This window comes from Naegleria gruberi (assembly GCF_000004985.1).
Source record: "Naegleria gruberi genomic scaffold NAEGRscaffold_41, whole genome shotgun sequence".
Classification (NCBI taxonomy): domain Eukaryota; phylum Heterolobosea; class Eutetramitea; order Acrasida; family Naegleriidae; genus Naegleria; species Naegleria gruberi.
Window position 1 is genome coordinate 241,577 of NW_003163286.1, and position 19,766 is coordinate 261,342.

The window sequence follows — 19,766 nt, forward strand, 5'->3', positions numbered from 1 at the left end:
GATGTTTAGAATTATTTTAATATGAAAATTGGGTCAATTAAGACCAAATGTTTTGTAAGGGTTTATTTCCTGTTCTTGCTACTCTTAGCTGGCTTACGATACTCTTCATCATCACTGATTTCTTCATCTCTCTTTCGTTTTTGATTATCTTCTTCCATGGCTTCATTTTCTAATTCTTCCCATGTTGGAGCATCTTCTTCCTCTTCTTCCTCGAAATCATCATCGTCTTCATCATCATCTGAATCAATGTACATTTCTTCATCATCGTCATCAACGTCTTCTTCTTCACCTGATGATGGTTCATATTCTTCGGCTCCTTCTTCTTCTAAATCTTCTTCAACTTGTTCACCACTCATAACGAGGAAAGAGGTCCAACCATTTTCACTGTATGGATCCCAGTTGTCTTCTTCACGAATAGTCTTAAGAATTGGACCCCACTTCAAAGATTGAGCACCTTCAAAGTATAATACATTGCTGTTTGTTAACCAATCCTTAATCTTATCCAAATGTTCAACTGGTATAGATGTTATGGAGTGGTAAGTAGTAAGGTCTTTCAAAATAAATACAATATCAAAGTTCTTCAATCCAAATTTCATTCTTTCAAAGTGAGCAATTTCAACTTCATCCATTGTCAACACAAAGAAAGGAGCTTCAGAGAGGGAAACAAGGCAATTTAGAGTTGGTACTAAATTTACATTTGATTTACCAGTAGATGGGACACCAGTAAATTCTAAATCACGGAATGGAATTTCAAAATCAACGCCTGACTTTTCTTCAACTTTCTTTACAAATGAAGCAAATTCCTTATTCAATTTAATCTTCAAAAGTTGTTCTCTTTCTTCTTCTTCAATAGCTTCTCTTTCAGAAACAGCTTGTCTTCTGTGTCTACCGACCAAGTGATCAAATTCTTCAATAACTTCAGTAAAGAATTGAATATCATGGAAGGCCTTCTTACCAATCATAACTGGATTCTTAAGATGGAAGTGAATAAGAACAATAATATCATTCTTGGCTTCTTGGAAGAAGGCATGTTTGATATTAGAGTACATAATTTCAATCTTAGCACCCTTGTTACTGGAGAATCTCAAACCATTTTCATGAGCTTCAATTACACCAACTTGTTTCTTACCAGGTCTCATGAAGATATCAGCAAGTCTTGGAGCCTTTTGACCCTTACTAACTAATTTAAGTTTTGGTTGATCAACTTCCTTATTATTTTCATTGAATTCTCTGTCTCTTTCTTCTTGACCAATTTGTTTCTTCAATTCAAGGATTTCTCTTCTAGCACTTTCCAAACGTTTGGAATCCTTTGCTCTGTATGAAATTTCCTTGACAAAGACAAGGTGCTTATACAACTTGGCTGGTTCGTAAACCTTACCAAAGTTGAGTTTAGTATTGTTAAAGTTGATTCTGAGATGTACATATTCACCTTCGTCAGTTGTGTTTACGTTCTTAATAGCGGCAATGTGGAATGGAACGTGAGAACCATTAATTGGCAACAAGACAGATCCATGTCTCTTATCGACAATGATTTGGTTGGCAACCAATTGAAGATTCTTTGGAATAGGTCCAGTATAACTAACAACTTCACCTTTAGCGAATTTTTCATCAGCTGACAACTTTTTCTTTCTTGATGAAGTGCTTGAAGATTCATCCTTTCCTTCGTATTCTTCTCTCTTTCTTTGGAGAAGAGATAATTGTCTCTTTCTTCTTTCTTCATCATTGAGAGTAGAGTCAGATGATTCAACACCTCTAACCAAACCTGAAGCAATAGCAGCACTACGCTTTTGTCTTTGTCCGAATTCTTGATCAATCACTTCTGGTTCAACCTCTTCAGCTGCTTCTTCATCTTCAATTGAGTAAGATATTTGATTATAGTCAATCTTAATACGAGTCAAAACTTGACATTCTTCACGAACCTCAACTTGATCATTTGATCTTGGCATACCATAATCTTCAGTTGAAACTACAACTGTATCAGCAATGAACATAGAATATGGAGCACGACCTGGTTCTGGAACATTTTCAAATCCTAATTGAACAACAAATGTCATATTATTTGCAATTTCCATCATATTGCCTTCAGCCATTTGCATGATTGGAGAGGAAGGTTGCCATCCTATACAGAAACCAACCTTCGTTGTGAAATGTGGAACCAACTCTGGTTTCTTCTTTCTTAAAAATTCCCTAGCAGCAGCATAAATACTATCCATTGTTTGACCAACTCTAATCTTCTTTTTGACAAGGAATTGGTAGACATTGTACAAAATTTCGTAATCCATTTCCTTTTCCACACTAGCATTAATGAAATAAGTTCTTGCAACCATTGAACAGAATGATTTGTATCTGATACCAAACATTAAAATGATGTTATCAAATTTAAGGATTTTGTCATCTGATTTAACTGATTCGTCATTGAAATCTAAGTTAAGATTATATCCACCTCCAGATTGAATAATAGGATTAAAAGCTAATGTTAAATCAATTTCTGCAGCAGCTTTTGTCACCATATTTTCAATATTTACGGCAAATTGACTGTGTTTGATTTCCTTTCCTTCATCGATAACACCTTCCATATCGGTGACAATTTTCTTGACGAACTTAGTGGTGTATTGTGAAGAAGCTTTAGCAAGTTGTACTTCTTCTGGCTCTCTTGTACAGAGCAAATCTTGAAGGGCAATCTTGACATCTACAACTTTTTGCTTCTTGAGAGTATCAATATATTCCTTGTGTAATGGTCCTGTGTGTTTTTCTCCTTCAATTACACCAATAACAGTATTTGATGAAAGTGAAAGAGTAGCAAAGAAATCGGAAGTTGTTCTCTTCTTATCCTTTTCAAAGAGTTTGATCTTTCCTGATGTATTTGGAATGTCTTGCAACATTTTAATTTTGTTAGCACTAAAGTTTGATCGTATTCGAATTTTGTCATGATCTGTTACTTACCTAGTGAAGAAGTGCACAGATTTTGTATGAGGTTCAAAGGAAATAATAGTATCAGTGAATTCGTATCCAATCAGCCACAAGAGCATTAATTTGTGTACATCGTAATCGTTCTTTTCTTCTTGATTTACCTTGCCCATAAAAACTTGGAAAATTGTGCAATTATCATATAGAGTATCTTTGTATTTGTCAAAGTGGTCAAACAGACGAGCAAGTCGCTTGTTGAATATTTCCCCATCAATTTTATTCTCGTCTGCCATTTTTTTTTAATTTTATTTTGTGTCAAATTTTTGGAAGGCGGGAAACATTCAAGAACCAATAATTTAGCATCCATCTAGATGCCCCAACTTGATTGAACCTTTTCTTTTTCTTATAGAATTATAATATATTATATCTAAAACTAAATTGTTAATTAATACTTGACATTTTTCACATGAATGTTAAATATGATGAAATTAATAACACTAAGCAACTTTGGATCGGACAGAGATGCGCGCCAATTCACAAAACTTCAAACAAAAAAAATGGCAGTACCAAGCATCTTCTCCAGACCATTGCATTTGATTTTCTTCATCTACTTTTTGAGTCACATTCCAATCACTATCATGATTGACTCTCAAGTAAGTTTATCACATATGTTGTATCATTATAGTTTAAATAATTATAAAGCCTCTCTTGGTTGATAAGATCCCACAACTCTATCCACCAATCATTAAACAAATTTTGAATGATCACTGGTTAGAACCATTCCAAGACAAGTTGATGGTTGTCTTCCCAGTTTGGTTTGCTAGTTTTACAGTTTGTGAAGTCTTTTTGCAATTCCCATTCTTCTTCTTTGCTTGTTATGCCTTCATTGCTGGTAAGAACTGGATCCGTATTCCATCAATTATTTATGCCACACACGTTATGACTACACTCGTTCCAATTATGAGTGCCTTCATATTTGATCCTGCTTTCCTTAATCACAATCCAGTCTTGTTGGCTACCTATTCTGTCTACTTTATCATTCCACTCTTGTTATTGTTGAATATGGTTCTCTACACTAATCCATTCAATTATGAGGAAAAGAAGATCAAGAAGCAATAATTAGTTGCTTATCCGAATCTTTCAATTTTTAAATCAACACTTTAAATTATTAAAATCAATATTATTAAAAAATGTCTTTCAACAAACCAATAACCATTCCTTCCAACAATGATTCATCACCACCAATACTAAATCATCAAGTACACAATTATTTTAATAATAATATTAGTGAATCACCGTCACCCACACTATCCGATAATAGTTCTTCAAATATTAATACGAGTAATAGTCAATTTATTCTCAATATACGATTTCCACACTCTTCGGAAACTCATCAGTGTATTTTAAAATCAGGATCTAACACTATAGTGAGTGAATTATTACAAGCCATCAGAGAACAATGTTTGGAAAAGGATAAAACTTTACGATCTAATGAAAATTACTCTCCATCAAAGAGTATTCTCAAATTAATTCATCATGGAAGACTACTAACGCCTCCTACATTTCCGATTTCGAGATTTAATATTCAACCTGAAAACTTTATACATTGCACATTTTCACCCATTCAACAACCTAGTAATAATTCACAACAACATAATACTAGCTCTTCATCAACTGATATTCGACAAGGATTTGACATGTTATTGAATGCTGGTCTTGCCAGAGAGGAAGTTAATGAAGTGAGGAGACAATTCTATGCAAGTCATTCAAATTTATTGGAATTGCACAGAAGAGGTCAACTCACTCAAAGGGATTTATTTGAAATTGAGCAACAGTGGATGCAAAATGATCATGTTCAAACAGAAAACGATCAAAGCAGCTCAATAAGACCAACCAATACAATCATAGATACGAATAATGTGGGAAATATTTATCATTTCTTCTGTGGAGTTTTCTTGGGATTCTTCTTGGGATTTGTTGCACTGATAGCTCTTTTGGAAAACTCACTCTCTCGAAGATTTCAATTCGGTATAAGATGTGGTGTAACAACAATGGTTCTCTTGTCGATATTCAAGTATTACTTCCCGACACTTCTACCATACATGATGTAAATAATGTACAGTTCAGTCCTCTAAATTAAATAGTTGTCTAATCCAATAAATTCCACCATCGTACTATCATCACAATAATACAAATAAATAATAATAATTATTATAATTTATTTAGAGCAGGAAGGAAAAGACGGAGGTTAAAAAGGGATGAGTTAATGATGTTGTAGATTATTATCCAATTAGTTTTTGTACAAATAAATCCGCGTCAACTTGTTGTTGTGGTCAACATCATCAAAAATCTAGGTGAATTAATATTCACAATATAAATTATGTAAGAATAATTTAAGCGTTGTATGTTGCTTGATCTTCTTGTTCTTCATCCTTATCAGTAGTATTATATAACAATAATTTTTCAATAAGTTCGACGTGGGTAAGCAACATTCTTCTACAACAATATCTCTTCAAGCCTAATGTATTTAAAGCATCACTAACAACAAATCCATCTATTAAATCATCAGTATTTACACTTACTTTTCAGGATATTCGGAATTCAAAAGTTGGAGGTACTTGTCCCATTTATTACCAATAACTTTACCACAAGTAAAACAACGAACAGGGATGATCATTTTTTTTGAATGCAAAATTATCCAACGTTTTTTTTTTAAATTTAAAAAACAACTTGAAGATTGTGTGAAGAATGTGAAGTTAAATGTTATTTAAAACATTGACTATTACATATTCTGAGCTTATCATAGGCAGTTGATTCATTGTATCTCAACTTTCTGTTCACTAATCCATAATCCAAAATGCAGCAACATGAACCATTTGCTCACACCTCAATCAACCCAAGTAAATGTGCTTTGCAAATTAATCTTAATAAGTCTTTTAACCTTCACAACATACCTTTCATATTACCCGCCATAACAACTCTCACCTTTTCAAAAAGTAAACTCCTCAAATAATTCATCCTCAATATCGAGCGCCAAAAAAACCCTTTAAAAACACGCGACTGAGCATTAAAAAAATGTCAAACACGATTGCAACCAAGATGAGCTGCAAGAGTGCTATGGTTCTTGTTGTCCTGATGATGGTAATGATGTTGATGGCGATTGGATTGTTGGCCAAGAGTGTACAAATAGATAGTGAAGATTATGTTGTACCACCAGTGCCTTTACAAAAGGCTCCGTATGCAGAGTGGGCTCATCATCATTGGGTGTGGTAAGTGATCAGTGTGTTGATAGTTTTATTCAATTAGTGATGATGATTTTGTGTTATTGATGATTTTGTGGATGTCAAATGAAATTGTAGGATTGATCACGGTAGAGAAAATCAACAAACATTGATGAATCTTGTAAATAGTTATCTTTCTTATGATATTCCAGTTGGAGCTATTGATATTGACTCTGAATGGAGTACTGGCATTAACAACTTTATTATTGACAAGTAGGTTATTCTTTGAATTATTCATCATCAAACGAAAATTTCATCATGCATGATGGCTTGTAATTGTGATAGGAACAAATTCCCAAACATGTATCAATTTGTGAAAACACTTCACTCTATGAATATCAGAGTTATTTGTTGGGTGACTAGTGTTGTTAATGTGGATTCATCAAATTACAACGAAGGAAAAGAGAAAGGATATTATTTGAATTCTGGATCCACTGTTAAATGGTGGCATGGACACGGAAGTTTTATTGATTATTCCAATCCTGATGCATTGAATTGGTGGCATAATCAATTGAATAATTTATTAATTTTGAATGAAACTGACAAGTCTGTTGGTATTGATGGATGGGTAAGTGGAAAAATCAATGTGGTTGACCTCAATCCTTTCTTAGAAATGTGATGGAACTGATCCATATGTCTTTGAATTTATTTACATTCATGGCCATAAAGGACATATTTCAGAACGTGAATATGCTAACATGTATTATAGAGATTTCTTCTATTATACTAGACAAATTAGAGGAGATGATGCTTTAATTATGGCTCGTCCAGTTGACTCGTTCTTAGGATATGTGTACCTTGATTTTGCTCCAAGAGATGTTGTAAGTTTTTTGAAAGTATTATGTTATTTAAAGTTGTTTGATTTAAAAAAAGGTTTTCAGTGGTTGGGTTGGTGATCAAGATCCAACATTTGAGGGTTTGCAAAATGCCATTAAGAACATGTTCCACTCAGCTTGGAATAAGTATGTTTCCTTTGGTATGTTGTTTTTTTAAGACATGTTTTAATAAGTCTTCCTAAAACCAGGTACTGATATTGCTGGTTATCGTGGAGGTGGAAAGAGAGATCTTTCTTTATACATTAGATGGTTCCAAATGGGAACATTCAATGGATTGATGGAAAATGGTGGTAATGGTGTTCATGAACGTAAGTATTAAATGGAAAATGGTAAAAATTACAATAATGAACTAGCATGGGGATATGATACTCCTAGTTTGAATGTCACAAATATTTACAGAAGATACGTTCATATTCACTATGAATTGAATCCTTACTTGTACTCTGCTGGTATTAATGCTTATGCCAACGACAAGAGTATCATGACACCACAATGGTAAGTTATCTTTATACTGTTTTCTATAATGTGATATTTCAGTTCTTACACCATGTTCACACCTGAATTTTGGACCTACACCCTTGGAGACAATATTCTCGTTACTCCAATGGTTGATTCTTCTTCTAATGTTGTGGTGTTCTTCCCTAAGGGTAAATGGGTTGACTATTTCAATCATGATCGTATTATTGAAGGAGGTCAAACTATGACTCTCAATTACACTTCATATGATCAATTCCCAGTTTTCTATAAGGCAGGAAGCATCTTGCCATTCAATATTACCTCAGATCATGTCAATTTGTTTGGTAATTCCAGAACTAACAGAGGTTATTTGACTATTGCAATTCACTATCCACATGATAATACTGAACAAGTTCAAGATATTGAATCACATGGAATCCAAGTTAGATATATTAAGAATACTGCTGACAATACTCTTTCTGTTTCAATTTCTGCTCCAAACTCTTTCAGAAAAGATTTCAAGAATTTGAAATTCTTGCTGGATATTCGTGGAATGGTTCCTTCATCACCATCAGGATATAAGATTTCTCAATATTCATTCTACGAAAAGGAGTATGTCAACTTGCAAAGGGTTGATAATGTTGAATCATTCAATCGTAACATTCCATCATTTGGTTCCTATGTTCACATGCCAATCTCCAAGTATTCTGTTTTCAATTCAAAGAATCAAATTGTTGATTCTCAAAAGCACCAACCAGTCTTGATTAAATTGCATGATATCATCAGAGGCGTCAAATTGGTCATTCAATAAAATTTCAAAATTGTTTTTACTAATTTCTCAATCATACTTTACAAATTATTTTACAAAATTGTGAACAAGCTCATTAAAATTACAATCATGAATCCAATAATCACCCTTGATGGTGATGATTGACTTTCTCCATCACTCGAACGATTTGTCTTGGCAGTAAAAACTCCATAATATGAACCACTTCCAAATGTTCTCACATAACATTTCGTACACTGATTTGCATTATTACTTTTCCACCTATTTAAATCAAAAGCATCAGCAACCAATGCATGAACTTTCTTATTTCCAACAAGATTGAATTGTTCATCATAACTAGTTGGTACTCTTTCAGCATATTTAAATGTCTGGTTGACTATATCTTCATAAATTGATCCAATATAGTAACCAATCTTGAAATTTGGTTTATCCATTTCAGATAATGAAGTAACATTAGGATAAATATCAATATCTAAATCACTTCTCAAGAATGCATCAAGTGAATATCCATATGGACAAGTGGCAAAGTTAACATCGGCAACTCTGTCAGCTGTAATGGTTGTATCGGAAACTACCACATCACACCTTCCATCATTCACATAACTTTTCATAGTTTCGAAAAATCCCATTTCTGTTGTATTGACCAACACAAATTGTGTCTTTAATGAAAGTCTGAAATTCGAATTAATATTCGAAACAATGCTTTCACCCACCAATTGATACAAACCAATCCAAGCCTGTTCAATATCTTGTGCATCTTCGTAACACATCTTGAGTGAGGAGACAGATGATGGAATTGGGTTTCGTGAAGGAAAGGAAGGAGAAACTGAACATGTAGGAGGACTCAGAGGTAAATTCTTATTCACATAATCGATAAATGTTGAGGAGGCGACCATTCTAGAAGTAGCAGCTTCTACTGCTTGGTTGAATTCAATACTCGAAACTATAGATTGTGAGATGGAAACTTGACTAAAGAATAGAATAAACAATGAAAGACAAAGAGTAATACAGGAATGATATCTAGTCATTTTTTAGAATAATGATAACAGTATTTTCACAAGCCATAGTTGAAAGATTCGTCAATAAAATGCGAAAGAAACCAGACGAAAACTAAATGCTACCAAAACAGTTCAATATTTCCTACTTTCATCACTACCATTTTAGGAAGGATCATAGAAATTCGGCAAGAGATTGTTTGAATTGGTCACTTGTCATTTCGCATAACATTATATTCATGTTAGAATAGTATTGATGTTGGGGATTTGTTTTAGATGGAAAGTTGTCCGTTGTTGTATTTACATAAATATGAAGATTCGAATGAGATTCATATTCAAGTAGTACAGATTCAGAATCACCATGTTTCGTTGGAGTTTCCTCTATTTTTCTTTGGGTTGTTAGTTACTTTCTTTCCTCACTTGTAGAGTTTCAAATTTCATTGCTTTACTTGCTTACTGCCTCACACATTTATTCGAAAAAGAAGAATTGAGATTTAATACGTAAATTGTTCTTTTTCAGCATGTTTTTGTGCGGATTTTTGACTTGACTATAATTAGTGGAGGTTGTTGAAGCGTATTCTATTGAGATTTTCACTTTCGTTGTATCTTCAATTCATAAATTTCAATTTTCTTTTTATTAAAATGAATATTCAATATTGGGGCCATCAATTTGTGAATTTGTTGGATTTTTCTCATATTTTGTAAAACTCGTCAACTAATCAGCAATCAAAGGAATGAGTCAAATTGTCGACATTTTAAAAGAAATGGATGATTTTTTCAAAAAGAAAACAACATGCCACCTAAACCTCTCCCAGTTTTCAATAACACTGCTACAGGTCACGGAGAGCCATACAAAGGCAACATAAACGCTCCTCATATCGTTCACTATGGTGTAAATCAGACCACTGGTCAAGTACTTCCAATGACAAGAGCTCCAAATCGTGGTGAGAAAGCTCCAGGCAATGGTCAAACCTTACATGGTGGAGTAGTTGGTGAAAGAGATAAAGGAGGAAAAAGAGTTGTTTGGCACTGAAGTCTTTTCTGTAATTTGGTCTCTACAATGTTTTAAGATATCAGTGGTTATGTTAATCATCAATTTCTATGTCATTTCTCAATACGAATTGTATGAAAAATCCAGATCTGTGAATGAAATTTTCTTTTATTATTTTACCACAAACATTGTTTCAACATGACCAAAATTCGTTTCCATTTTTCATTCTCTTTAGTGTCAGTATTTCTATTCGAATGCATGCCAATAATGTTTAAGAAAACTTGTTCTAACGAATCTTGATTCAAGGCAAATTCCTCAATTCCATTTCCAACCTTTCCTTCTTCCATGTGTTTGAATAAACCTGAGAGAGATTTGATTTCTTCTTCCTCCTCTTCAATGTAAATGTTATTAGAAAGTGATATTGGAAAGTGTGGAATTTTGAAAATTGACATTGTTTCTGATAGAATTAAATCCTTTCTTGCTTGTGGAACATACTTGAGCACATATTGTTCAGCCAAACTTTCGAATTGTTTCGGATAACTTATACTCAATACATAACCATCTCCAAACTTATTTTTCAATCTCAATCCAGATCCCAAACATTTAAATTCACCATTTGACATGATTGTCATCCTATCACACAAAACGTCAGCTTCTTCCATTGAGTGAGTTGTCAAAATGACAGTTCGATTCTTCTTTTGTTCTAAAATAATGTCCCATAAATGTCTTTTAGAAAGTGGATCTAATCCAGTGGTTGGTTCATCTAAGAGAATTACCTTAGGATCTCCTATTAAGGAAATGGCAATTGACAGGCGACGTTTCATGCCTCCTGAGAGTGATTTTGAAGGTGGAGAATTCTTCATCTTGAGAGTTTCATTATCTAAACCAACTTGTTTCAATAAAGATTGAATGTGTTGTTTTTCATGTTTGATTTTGACAGCTTTCAATCTTGCATAAAATAATAAATGATCTTCACATGTCAAGTCTGGATATAAAATATCGAACTGAGAGGTCAGACCCATAATCTTGTGAATGGAATCCATTTCTGTACGAATATCTTTACCATATACGAAAGCAGTTCCAGAGCTAGGTCCAAACATTCCTGACAACATTGAAATAGTTGTTGATTTACCAGCTCCATTCAATCCCAATAAACCAAAGCATTCGGATTTACCAATTCTTAGACAAATATTGTTGACTGCTGTTTTTGAGTTGAATTTCTTTTCTAGATTAAAGAGAACAACACCAAAATCATTCTTCAACTTTCGAATATGTTCTTCCTGTTGATCTCGAGTAAGATTGGGTGGAGTTACTCGATTATTCTCCTCGGCAACATCTGAATCTATTGTTGCTATTTGATTTTCTTCATCTATTGTTGGTTTTACTCTCTTTCCAGAGATTCGTTTCTTTAGAATATTTCTAAAAGGTTTCCATAACCAATTCATAAAGAAAAGTGGACTCTTTGACACGCCAAATGGTTGGGGAATGACAGCATCTAAATACAATCCAAGAATCATGTATACTAAACTCATTCCCAACATGTAAATCAACGAATAGAATACTGAGCTATTGTTGTAAATATCGACAAAGTTGGTGATGCAACCATTGCCAGAATTACACGCAGCTGTGGTAGCATATACGAAATGAGTGATTTGGAATGGAAAGATTGTCAAGATACCATATTTGGACTCTGGAACATTCGTATAAAGTGACGAATCTAGAATTACGCCAACCATTGGTCCAATAAGAACAATCAGATAGGAAACTATTGTGGCTACAATAGTAGTCCCAATACATGAAGATAATAAGAATGAGAAACTAATCAGCAAATTTCCCCACAATAAGAAAAATATAACTATTAGAAAGTTAGGAAACAAACATCTTTCCAACAACAATACTTACTCAAAATTATTGGGTTCGTCTTGGTAACAAAGCTGAAATTAAAGAGTGCAGAGAATATTATAAACATTACAACTGAAATTGCATACATTCCATAAAAGAACATATACGAAACAAGAAAGTAATATCTCATCTTCATTCCCATAAGTTTCATCATTTCACGCAACTTGAACTGCTTTTCCATGACAATTGTAAACGTAAAAGAAGGCAACAGCAAACATAATATCATTGGGAAAAACAATGAACCCAACAAATCCGAAATGTTAGCCGAAGGAAAACTAATGGTATAACTCATTTGAGATGTATAGGTTCTGATATTGTATCTACCAGTAATATTCTTCAAAAAGGCGTCATTCATCCAATGTTGCATGGAAACTCCCATTACATTTCTGCAACTTGTGATTACAAAGCTGATTGGAATGGTTTTGGACAAGTAGTCACAGAAAAGTGACTTTTCATTGGAATCGTATTGGATTGTGTAGTTTAAAATAGCTCTGGTTGATGTTGTCAATTGATTAATGATATAACCACCGACAGCATCAAGAGCATGTTTGGATTTTCCATCAGATGCCAATTTTTCATAAATGACATTTTCCATTTCTGTGCTATTGTTGAATGATGAGACAGAGTATGGAATTGATATCATACCAGTTGTTTCAAAAGTACCATTCACTTGCATGGATGGAATTTTTCTTGAAAACGGACTGAAATCTTTCAAGAATCCATTCGAAACTCCAAACTTTGAAGAAAGTTGCCCAAAATTAATATTGTCCAGATAGTCCCTTCTATTGGAAGAAAAATAAATTGATTCTGGAGGATTGAAAGTCAAGTTTTGTGAATTCTTCACTTGAACCATCAGTTGAGATAGCTCAACTGAGGTTGAGTTGACTTTCGTATTTGCCAAACCTTGTTCAGAAAGAAAATTATTGGTCAAATCTTTAGTAACCACTTGTAACAAGAATATAAACACCAAACAAATGACTGGAAAGAACAATAGACAGCAGTTGGACCTTCGTATTGATAATTCGAAACAATTCGAAAGAAACACTTACTTTTTCTGTTTCATTTGCAATGAGAATGACTTGAAGAGTAAACCCCTAACTTGACTCAAATCTTTGGACAAGTTAGTGTCCATTATCAAGTCACTGTTCATTATTAAATATTTTAATTTTTTTGGATTCTTTACTTTTGAACTGTTTAGTCCATACTATTATATTAGTTAGTCATGATTCTAATGTAAATGTTGTTGGAAGCAAAAAGGAGGTGGAAAAGGAGTTTGGGGCTGCGGCGAATCCTAAATAGGTCAACTATAAGTCGAAAAGATATACTCGAAAGTAGTTTAAACTTGATAGATGATGAAAGCAACAAGAAAATTGTCTCATATTTGAAAACTCCATAAAAAAGAATGAAATATCTTGTTGAGGTGTTGAAACAAACACTTGTATTACTCAAGAAGAATGCCTTGCTATATGTAAGTGTTTCTTTATAGTTTCGTCTGACATGTAATTATTCCAAAGACAAGAAGATGGAAGTCCACATGTTTACAACTCGCTTCGCCAATCATTATTCTTGCCATCTTACTCATCATGTCTCTAATCATGGAAGTAAACTTTGACAAATCAATTCTTACTCAACCAACAAGAAATATTCATGAAATTGAAATTCCAAGAGAAGGAAATTCTAAAAAGTTACAATTCTATGAATGTAAAGCAGCACCTAATGTTCCATGCTACAAGATAGTCTACACATCTGATGGAATTTCATTTGGAGAAACTGTCATGAGTCAACTTGTGTCAGATTATCAATTAAAACTTGACAAGGACTTTAAGAATTTCACATCTGTAAAAGAAATGGAAGCATGGATGTTTAGCCACCAGAATGAAACAATGTTTGGTCTTGCGTTCATACCAAACTCCATTTTGGATACAGTTGATACTTTATCTTACACACTTTACTATAATAGGTCAAGAGAGGAATTACATTTTCCATTGTTGAGTTTACAAAACATAATTGATAACAATATAATCTATTTAAGAATGAAAGAGTTGAATAGAACTCAAGATTTGATGGATTCTAGATACTCTGTCCAAGTTGACTATAAGAGTTTTCCTCAACCATTGACAACCAAAGATGGACAAACTTTAGTTTTCAAAATTTCAGGCCCAACCTTCTTCAGCATATCCGCAATGTTTATTTTAATTGTTTCTTTGAATAATTTGGTGGTTGAAAAAGAGTTTCGTCTCAGATTTTCAATGATCATGATGGGAATGAAAGAATCGGCATATTTCCTTTCATGGTTAATCACATTTTTAGTGATTAGTTTAGTTTTTGCTTTGGTGAATGTGTTGGGTGGAATGATCTTTCAAATGTCCATATTTTTGAATGCAAATTTTGTTGTTTTGTTTCTTTTATTCTTTAGTTTCTCATTTTCACTTATTTGCCTTTCATTCTTTCTGTCAACTTTTATTAAGGAATCAAGAAATGCATTAATTCTTGGATTTACAGTTTTGGCTATATCATTTGTAAGTTCTCAATATTTTTTGTAATTTATAATATTGGAGAAAGATATTGAACTTGACAGTTTCGAATGGAGGAATTGTTTATCTTCTCTATTCAGACAAAATTTCTCCCTTCTTCTATATCATCTTCTCATTCTATCCACCATTTAATTTTGCAAAGGTTTTCATTGATATTGCTTCTAAAACCTTACCTGAATACGATTCTGCACTGAGAAGATTTGTTAGTGGTCCTGGTTACTCTTTTACAGATTTTTTTGTTGGAAAGAACTCTTATGATTATGTACCTGCTTCTTGGATTGGAGTTGGTCTCTTGTTCCTAGACGGTTTGTTCTTTCTAATCCTGTATTGGTATTGTGACAATGTCATTTCTGATGGAAACGGTATTCGAAAGTCACCAATCTTTTTTCTCTATCCTTCCTATTGGGGAATTCAATGCTTTCGTTCAAAGGAACACAAAGCACCATCAGATGATAACATTACCTTCTCCAAATTTGAAACAGATGATGTCAAGGTAGAATTTAAAAGAGCAAGAGATTGGAGTCAACCAGCAATTGTTAGAATCATTTCATTAAGGAAAACATTTTCTGGCTTTTTTTCAAGAATTGCACACAAAATACTTCCTCAAAAGTATGCTGACAAATTTTCAGAGAAGAAAGCACTCAAAGAGTTGAATCTTGTTGTGAGGGATAATGAATGTGTCAGTTTGTTAGGGCATAATGGAGCTGGCAAGTCAACTACAATGAATATTTTGACAGGTTTGTTTGAGCAATCACATGGTGAGGCATATGTTTCTGATTTAGATGTTAAAACTTCCATTTCTGCTGTTAGAAAACAGCTTGGCATTTGTCCTCAACATGACATTTTGTGGGATGATTTGACAGCTGAAGAACATTTGGAATTATTTGGAGATTTGAAAGGAATTCCAAGAAAAGAATGTAAAGAGCAAGTTAAATCGTTATTAGATTCTGTCGAGCTGTCAAAAGTTGGACATCATTTGACAAAGACTTATTCTGGTGGAATGAAGAGAAGATTATCCATCTGTATTGCATGTATTGGAAATCCTAAATTGATTCTTCTCGATGAACCAACAACTGGATTAGTAAGTAAGCTCTTCAATTATTCATTTACCAACTCTATTCGAAATAGGATCCCTATTCAAGAAAGAAAGCTTGGAATTTAATTCACAACATGAAAAAAGGAAGAGCCATGATTTTGACAACACATGCAATGGATGAGGCTGATTATCTTTCGGATAGAATTGCAATCATGGCCAATGGTGAGTTGAAATGTATTGGAACCTCACTTTCAATCAAATCTCAATATGGAAGTGGTTACAACTTGATGGTTGTGGCCAATTCAGGTCACGAAGATAGTATTCTCACATTAATCCAACATAAAGTTAAAGATCTCAAGGTTGTGAGTGAAAATGCTGGAAATTTCATATTTAACATTCCAAAGCATCAAGTGAGTGAACTTTCTGATTTGATTTCAGAAATGGAAAAGCAATCATCTAGAATAGATGGTATCATTAAGGATTGGGGAATTTCTCAAACCACATTAGAAGAGGTCTACTTGAAAGTTACTCAAAAGTCAGAGTTTTCCTTTTCCAAAAACAAAACCTGATTGTTGATAAAGCACCAACATTCCTTTACAACAATCAAAACTCTTTCAATGACAGTGTAATCCAATCAATTCAATACTTGTTACTAAAATCTGTAAAACTCTAAAGATTCTCATCACACAATAAAATTAACTTTTTTTTGCATTTAAAAAAAAAATGTTTTTGCAAAAGTCAAAAGTGAGCAGAGTTTTGGTTCACACCTCTGCTCGCCATCAGCAGCAATCTCATCATCAATTTAAGAAGAACAATGTTGTTGTTCATCATGGCACCAACGGAATGACTTCATCATTGACTAGACACAGATCCATCGCTTTGAATAATAGCAATTTTATAGAAGCTTCATTATCCAGCTTGGTATCATCCAATAATAATAATAATAATCATAATGGATTGAATAGTCATGTAATTATTAGTAATGCTAAACAGAAGAGTTATTCTACTACCTCTTCTTCATCTTCTTCATCTTCTTCATCTCTTTCAGTTTCTAAACCATCAAATCAACAAACAATTTTAACCTTTATTGAAACAACAAAAAAGAAGAGAATTGAGACTGAAAAGAAGGAAATGGTTAAAGATATTCTTGATACCTTCTCCGATGACCCATTCACATCTAAATTCTTGACTAACATCATTTCAAGCAAGGTTTTTGCATATTCTACACCAAAGAAATTGAAGGATACCTTTCAAGTTTTATTATTGAGAAAATCTAGAAAGACTATTCTGTCTAGTAAATTTGATGAATTACCGGAAGAGAGACAATATTCATTAATGTGTAAAACATTGAGCGAAGACCTTCTTCCCTTCATTCAAGAATACATTAGTGAAGGAAAATTCGATTTCTTGAAAAAGGATACTATTTTACAATCACTCTTCCTTCCAACAAGATCTATGAGATATATTTCTAGAGATGTTGCTTTATATCTTTTGGAGAATAATACTTATATGAAATTGAATATCAAGAGAAGTATTGTTGAAGATGCAGTGCTTTCATATTATAGAGTTATGGAAGATTTATCAGGATTTACCAAGTTTGTTACTGAGAATCAACTCGACATGTCTGTTCTTCGTTATGGAATGTTCATAGAATTGATTAATAAGAATGGAGATTCTAATTCATTAACAACTGTTTTCGAGGAATTGTTGAATTATCTTTTACAGAGAGAAGAGTTAAATCTCACTCCTAAAGAATGGGATATTATTTCCAAGTCTTTTAGTTTAGCTATTAATCATTACCAATTATTAGGAGAACTTGACAAGGCAGAGGAATTATTCAGTCTTTCCATTCACTCTCAAAATCTGTACTCTAAACCATCCAATTTTAAAACTGAAAAGGACATTTCAATTTTGAAATCACATATTTATAGCTCTTTGACTACATTCAATTCAATAATCAAGACCTACCTTAATGCTGGAATGGTAGAACAATCTTACAAGTTAGTGGAAGTTGCATTTGCAGAGTTAGCATATTTGGCAAACAAGAAAATTATTAATGCTCCTCTTGTAAAACAATCCAAGCAATTCATTTCTATCATCAATCCATTGTTGAATGTACTTATTTCAAGGGGTAATTTGCAAGAAGCTGATAAGGTAGTAACATCGATATTTGACAAGTCATCATCTTTGCAAAAATCATATAACCGTACTATGAACCAATTGTTTACTACTTCTGACTATTCAATTAATGCTGACCGTGTTACTTTCTTGATACTTATCAGAAGACATAGTATTGATGGAAATATTACAGAAATTGTAAATATTATGAGAAATATGCACGTTTTTGGCGTAAGTCCATCCAATGAAATTCTTCAGTCAGCCATTGTTAGTTTGGCCTTCAATGGTCAATCTGCTGGTGTTGAAGCACTATTACAATTCTTAGTTTCTGAATTTGATTACAAACTCACAGATTATGCTGCTTATGCCATAATGAAGTGTTATGTGCAAACAGGAAACATTCAAAAGGCTGAAAGAGTTTTAGAAGAATATTCTGGAATTGGCAAACCAATTATTGGCATGTATAATGTTGTCATTGGTTCTAATCTGACTCAACTCCATAACTATGAAGCAGCTTGTCAATATTTCTTCAATGCTGTACAGCAATCCGGATTGGCTTTCGCTGTTAACCAACATACCTTTACCCCATTCATTAACTTTTTCACAATTGCTGCCGATGAAACAGCTTTAAAGTGTATCAACACTCTTCAGACGCTTGCTAATCAAAATCCAAAGGAAACAGCATTCTTAAAATACTCTCAAATACTGAAAACTATTTATGAAGATATTTCAAAGGGAAGAAAGGGTGAAAATAATGGAGCATCAGTGGAATCTGTTGTTGAACAAGCAGTTCAAAAGACAAAGTCATTACTCTCTCAAGCTAAGAGTGAAATACATAAGGAAATGCGTAAATAATAAATTTAAGGGAATTTAAATCAAAATTTTATGTCATAGGATCTTTTCTGTTGTGGAACCTCTTGAAAAGAGAGTTTTGGAGAAGGTACAGTGATAGATCTAGTTTCTAAACACTCTCCTTCCTGTTCGACATATTGAATAAAATGCTCACAAATAGATTTCAAGCCAGTGGAAATATTTGAAAATCTGCAAAATGTAAATAAATCTCTCACGGTTTGATTTCCATTCATTTCAAAATAGTTTCTAAATCTACTGTCTAGCTCAACAAGATTTGCAAAATTGTCACTTTCTGAAATACCCACAACAATTACACTCATAGGAATACTTGAGCATTGTTGTAGCTCTTTGATTGTGGAGTTAATATCATTGATATCAGTATGGGTAAGTACAAGCACTGTGGTATAGCATTTCTCTGAAATACTTTGTTTCTTGATGATACTTCTGGCGTTGTGTACAATAGGTGCCAACAAATTTACCTGCCCGTTTGGAACAATATCACCTCTTTCTATATTATCCATTAAAATCATTTGTTTTGCTATCAAATTTTGGTCTTGTAGGTTTGATCCACCAACCACCTCAAAACAACTTTGATTCACTCTTGATTTGTCCATTCTTAGTTTTCCTCTATGATAGAAGAGCTTGTGTTCTCTTTTTGATCTGAAATTCTCCATCATACTACCAAACATGTGGATAGATTGTGAGTATCTTGAAGAAAATGATTCCAAATTATTTTTCTCAAAATTCACATCAATATTTACAATTAAATCCAAAGAATATCCACTCTTCAAGTATTGATAAATGTTTGGTCTTGATTCAATGGAGAACACATCCAGTTTTACAATTCCACTATTCACATAGTTTGGATTTTGGTTGTACCTTTCATTAACAAGTGAAAATTCTCTACCTTGTGAAATCTATAATTACGTATCAATACAATAATTATTCTCAATAACAAACTAACCTTCAATTCGTTAAATGTCGTCTCAAAAACTCCAATAAATGAGTGTTTTCTCTTATCGCTACAATGAATGTCAATTTTGTTTCTATTATTGAATATATTACTTACAT

General features: G+C 33.2%; 8 protein-coding genes across 8 annotated transcripts; 5 read left to right on the top strand and 3 right to left on the bottom strand.

Annotated features, from left to right (window-relative positions):
• Positions 1 to 20: 20 nt before the first annotated feature.
• NAEGRDRAFT_58790 (transcription elongation complex subunit) lies at positions 21 to 3,200 on the bottom strand (the record flags this gene model as incomplete). Its single annotated transcript, XM_002674266.1, has 2 exons — positions 21 to 2,652; positions 2,944 to 3,200. The coding sequence occupies 2 exons, from the start codon at positions 3,198 to 3,200 to the stop codon at positions 63 to 65; spliced, it is 2,847 nt and encodes a 948-aa protein (XP_002674312.1). The 3' UTR covers positions 21 to 62.
• A 264-nt stretch (positions 3,201 to 3,464) lies between these two features.
• Positions 3,465 to 4,026, top strand: FM151 (uncharacterized protein; the record flags this gene model as incomplete). Its single annotated transcript, XM_002674193.1, has 2 exons — positions 3,465 to 3,560; positions 3,610 to 4,026. The coding sequence occupies 2 exons, from the start codon at positions 3,465 to 3,467 to the stop codon at positions 4,024 to 4,026; spliced, it is 513 nt and encodes a 170-aa protein (XP_002674239.1).
• Positions 4,027 to 4,604: 578 nt separating this feature from the next.
• Positions 4,605 to 5,018, top strand: NAEGRDRAFT_70655 (uncharacterized protein; the record flags this gene model as incomplete). The annotated part of the gene is made up of 1 exon (XM_002674194.1): positions 4,605 to 5,018. The coding sequence occupies one exon, from the start codon at positions 4,605 to 4,607 to the stop codon at positions 5,016 to 5,018; it is 414 nt and encodes a 137-aa protein (XP_002674240.1).
• Positions 5,019 to 5,300: 282 nt separating this feature from the next.
• NAEGRDRAFT_88233 (uncharacterized protein) lies at positions 5,301 to 5,584 on the bottom strand (the record flags this gene model as incomplete). Its single annotated transcript, XM_002674267.1, has 2 exons — positions 5,301 to 5,441; positions 5,501 to 5,584. 2 exons carry the CDS (start codon positions 5,582 to 5,584, stop codon positions 5,301 to 5,303), a joined length of 225 nt encoding a protein of 74 aa, XP_002674313.1.
• A 422-nt stretch (positions 5,585 to 6,006) lies between these two features.
• On the top strand, positions 6,007 to 8,291 carry NAEGRDRAFT_70656 (uncharacterized protein; the record flags this gene model as incomplete). The annotated part of the gene is made up of 8 exons (XM_002674195.1): positions 6,007 to 6,176; positions 6,267 to 6,401; positions 6,474 to 6,756; positions 6,800 to 7,009; positions 7,062 to 7,164; positions 7,213 to 7,332; positions 7,378 to 7,519; positions 7,562 to 8,291. 8 exons carry the CDS (start codon positions 6,007 to 6,009, stop codon positions 8,289 to 8,291), a joined length of 1,893 nt encoding a protein of 630 aa, XP_002674241.1.
• A 2,115-nt stretch (positions 8,292 to 10,406) lies between these two features.
• Positions 10,407 to 13,305, bottom strand: NAEGRDRAFT_80687 (abc transporter subfamily A protein; the record flags this gene model as incomplete). Its single annotated transcript, XM_002674268.1, has 3 exons — positions 10,407 to 12,027; positions 12,156 to 13,162; positions 13,205 to 13,305. 3 exons carry the CDS (start codon positions 13,303 to 13,305, stop codon positions 10,430 to 10,432), a joined length of 2,706 nt encoding a protein of 901 aa, XP_002674314.1. The 3' UTR covers positions 10,407 to 10,429.
• A 433-nt stretch (positions 13,306 to 13,738) lies between these two features.
• On the top strand, positions 13,739 to 16,294 carry NAEGRDRAFT_70658 (uncharacterized protein; the record flags this gene model as incomplete). Its single annotated transcript, XM_002674196.1, has 3 exons — positions 13,739 to 14,674; positions 14,718 to 15,770; positions 15,818 to 16,294. 3 exons carry the CDS (start codon positions 13,739 to 13,741, stop codon positions 16,292 to 16,294), a joined length of 2,466 nt encoding a protein of 821 aa, XP_002674242.1.
• A 274-nt stretch (positions 16,295 to 16,568) lies between these two features.
• On the top strand, positions 16,569 to 18,698 carry NAEGRDRAFT_70659 (uncharacterized protein; the record flags this gene model as incomplete). The annotated part of the gene is made up of 1 exon (XM_002674197.1): positions 16,569 to 18,698. One exon carries the CDS (start codon positions 16,569 to 16,571, stop codon positions 18,696 to 18,698), a length of 2,130 nt encoding a protein of 709 aa, XP_002674243.1.
• Positions 18,699 to 19,766: the final 1,068 nt, after the last annotated feature.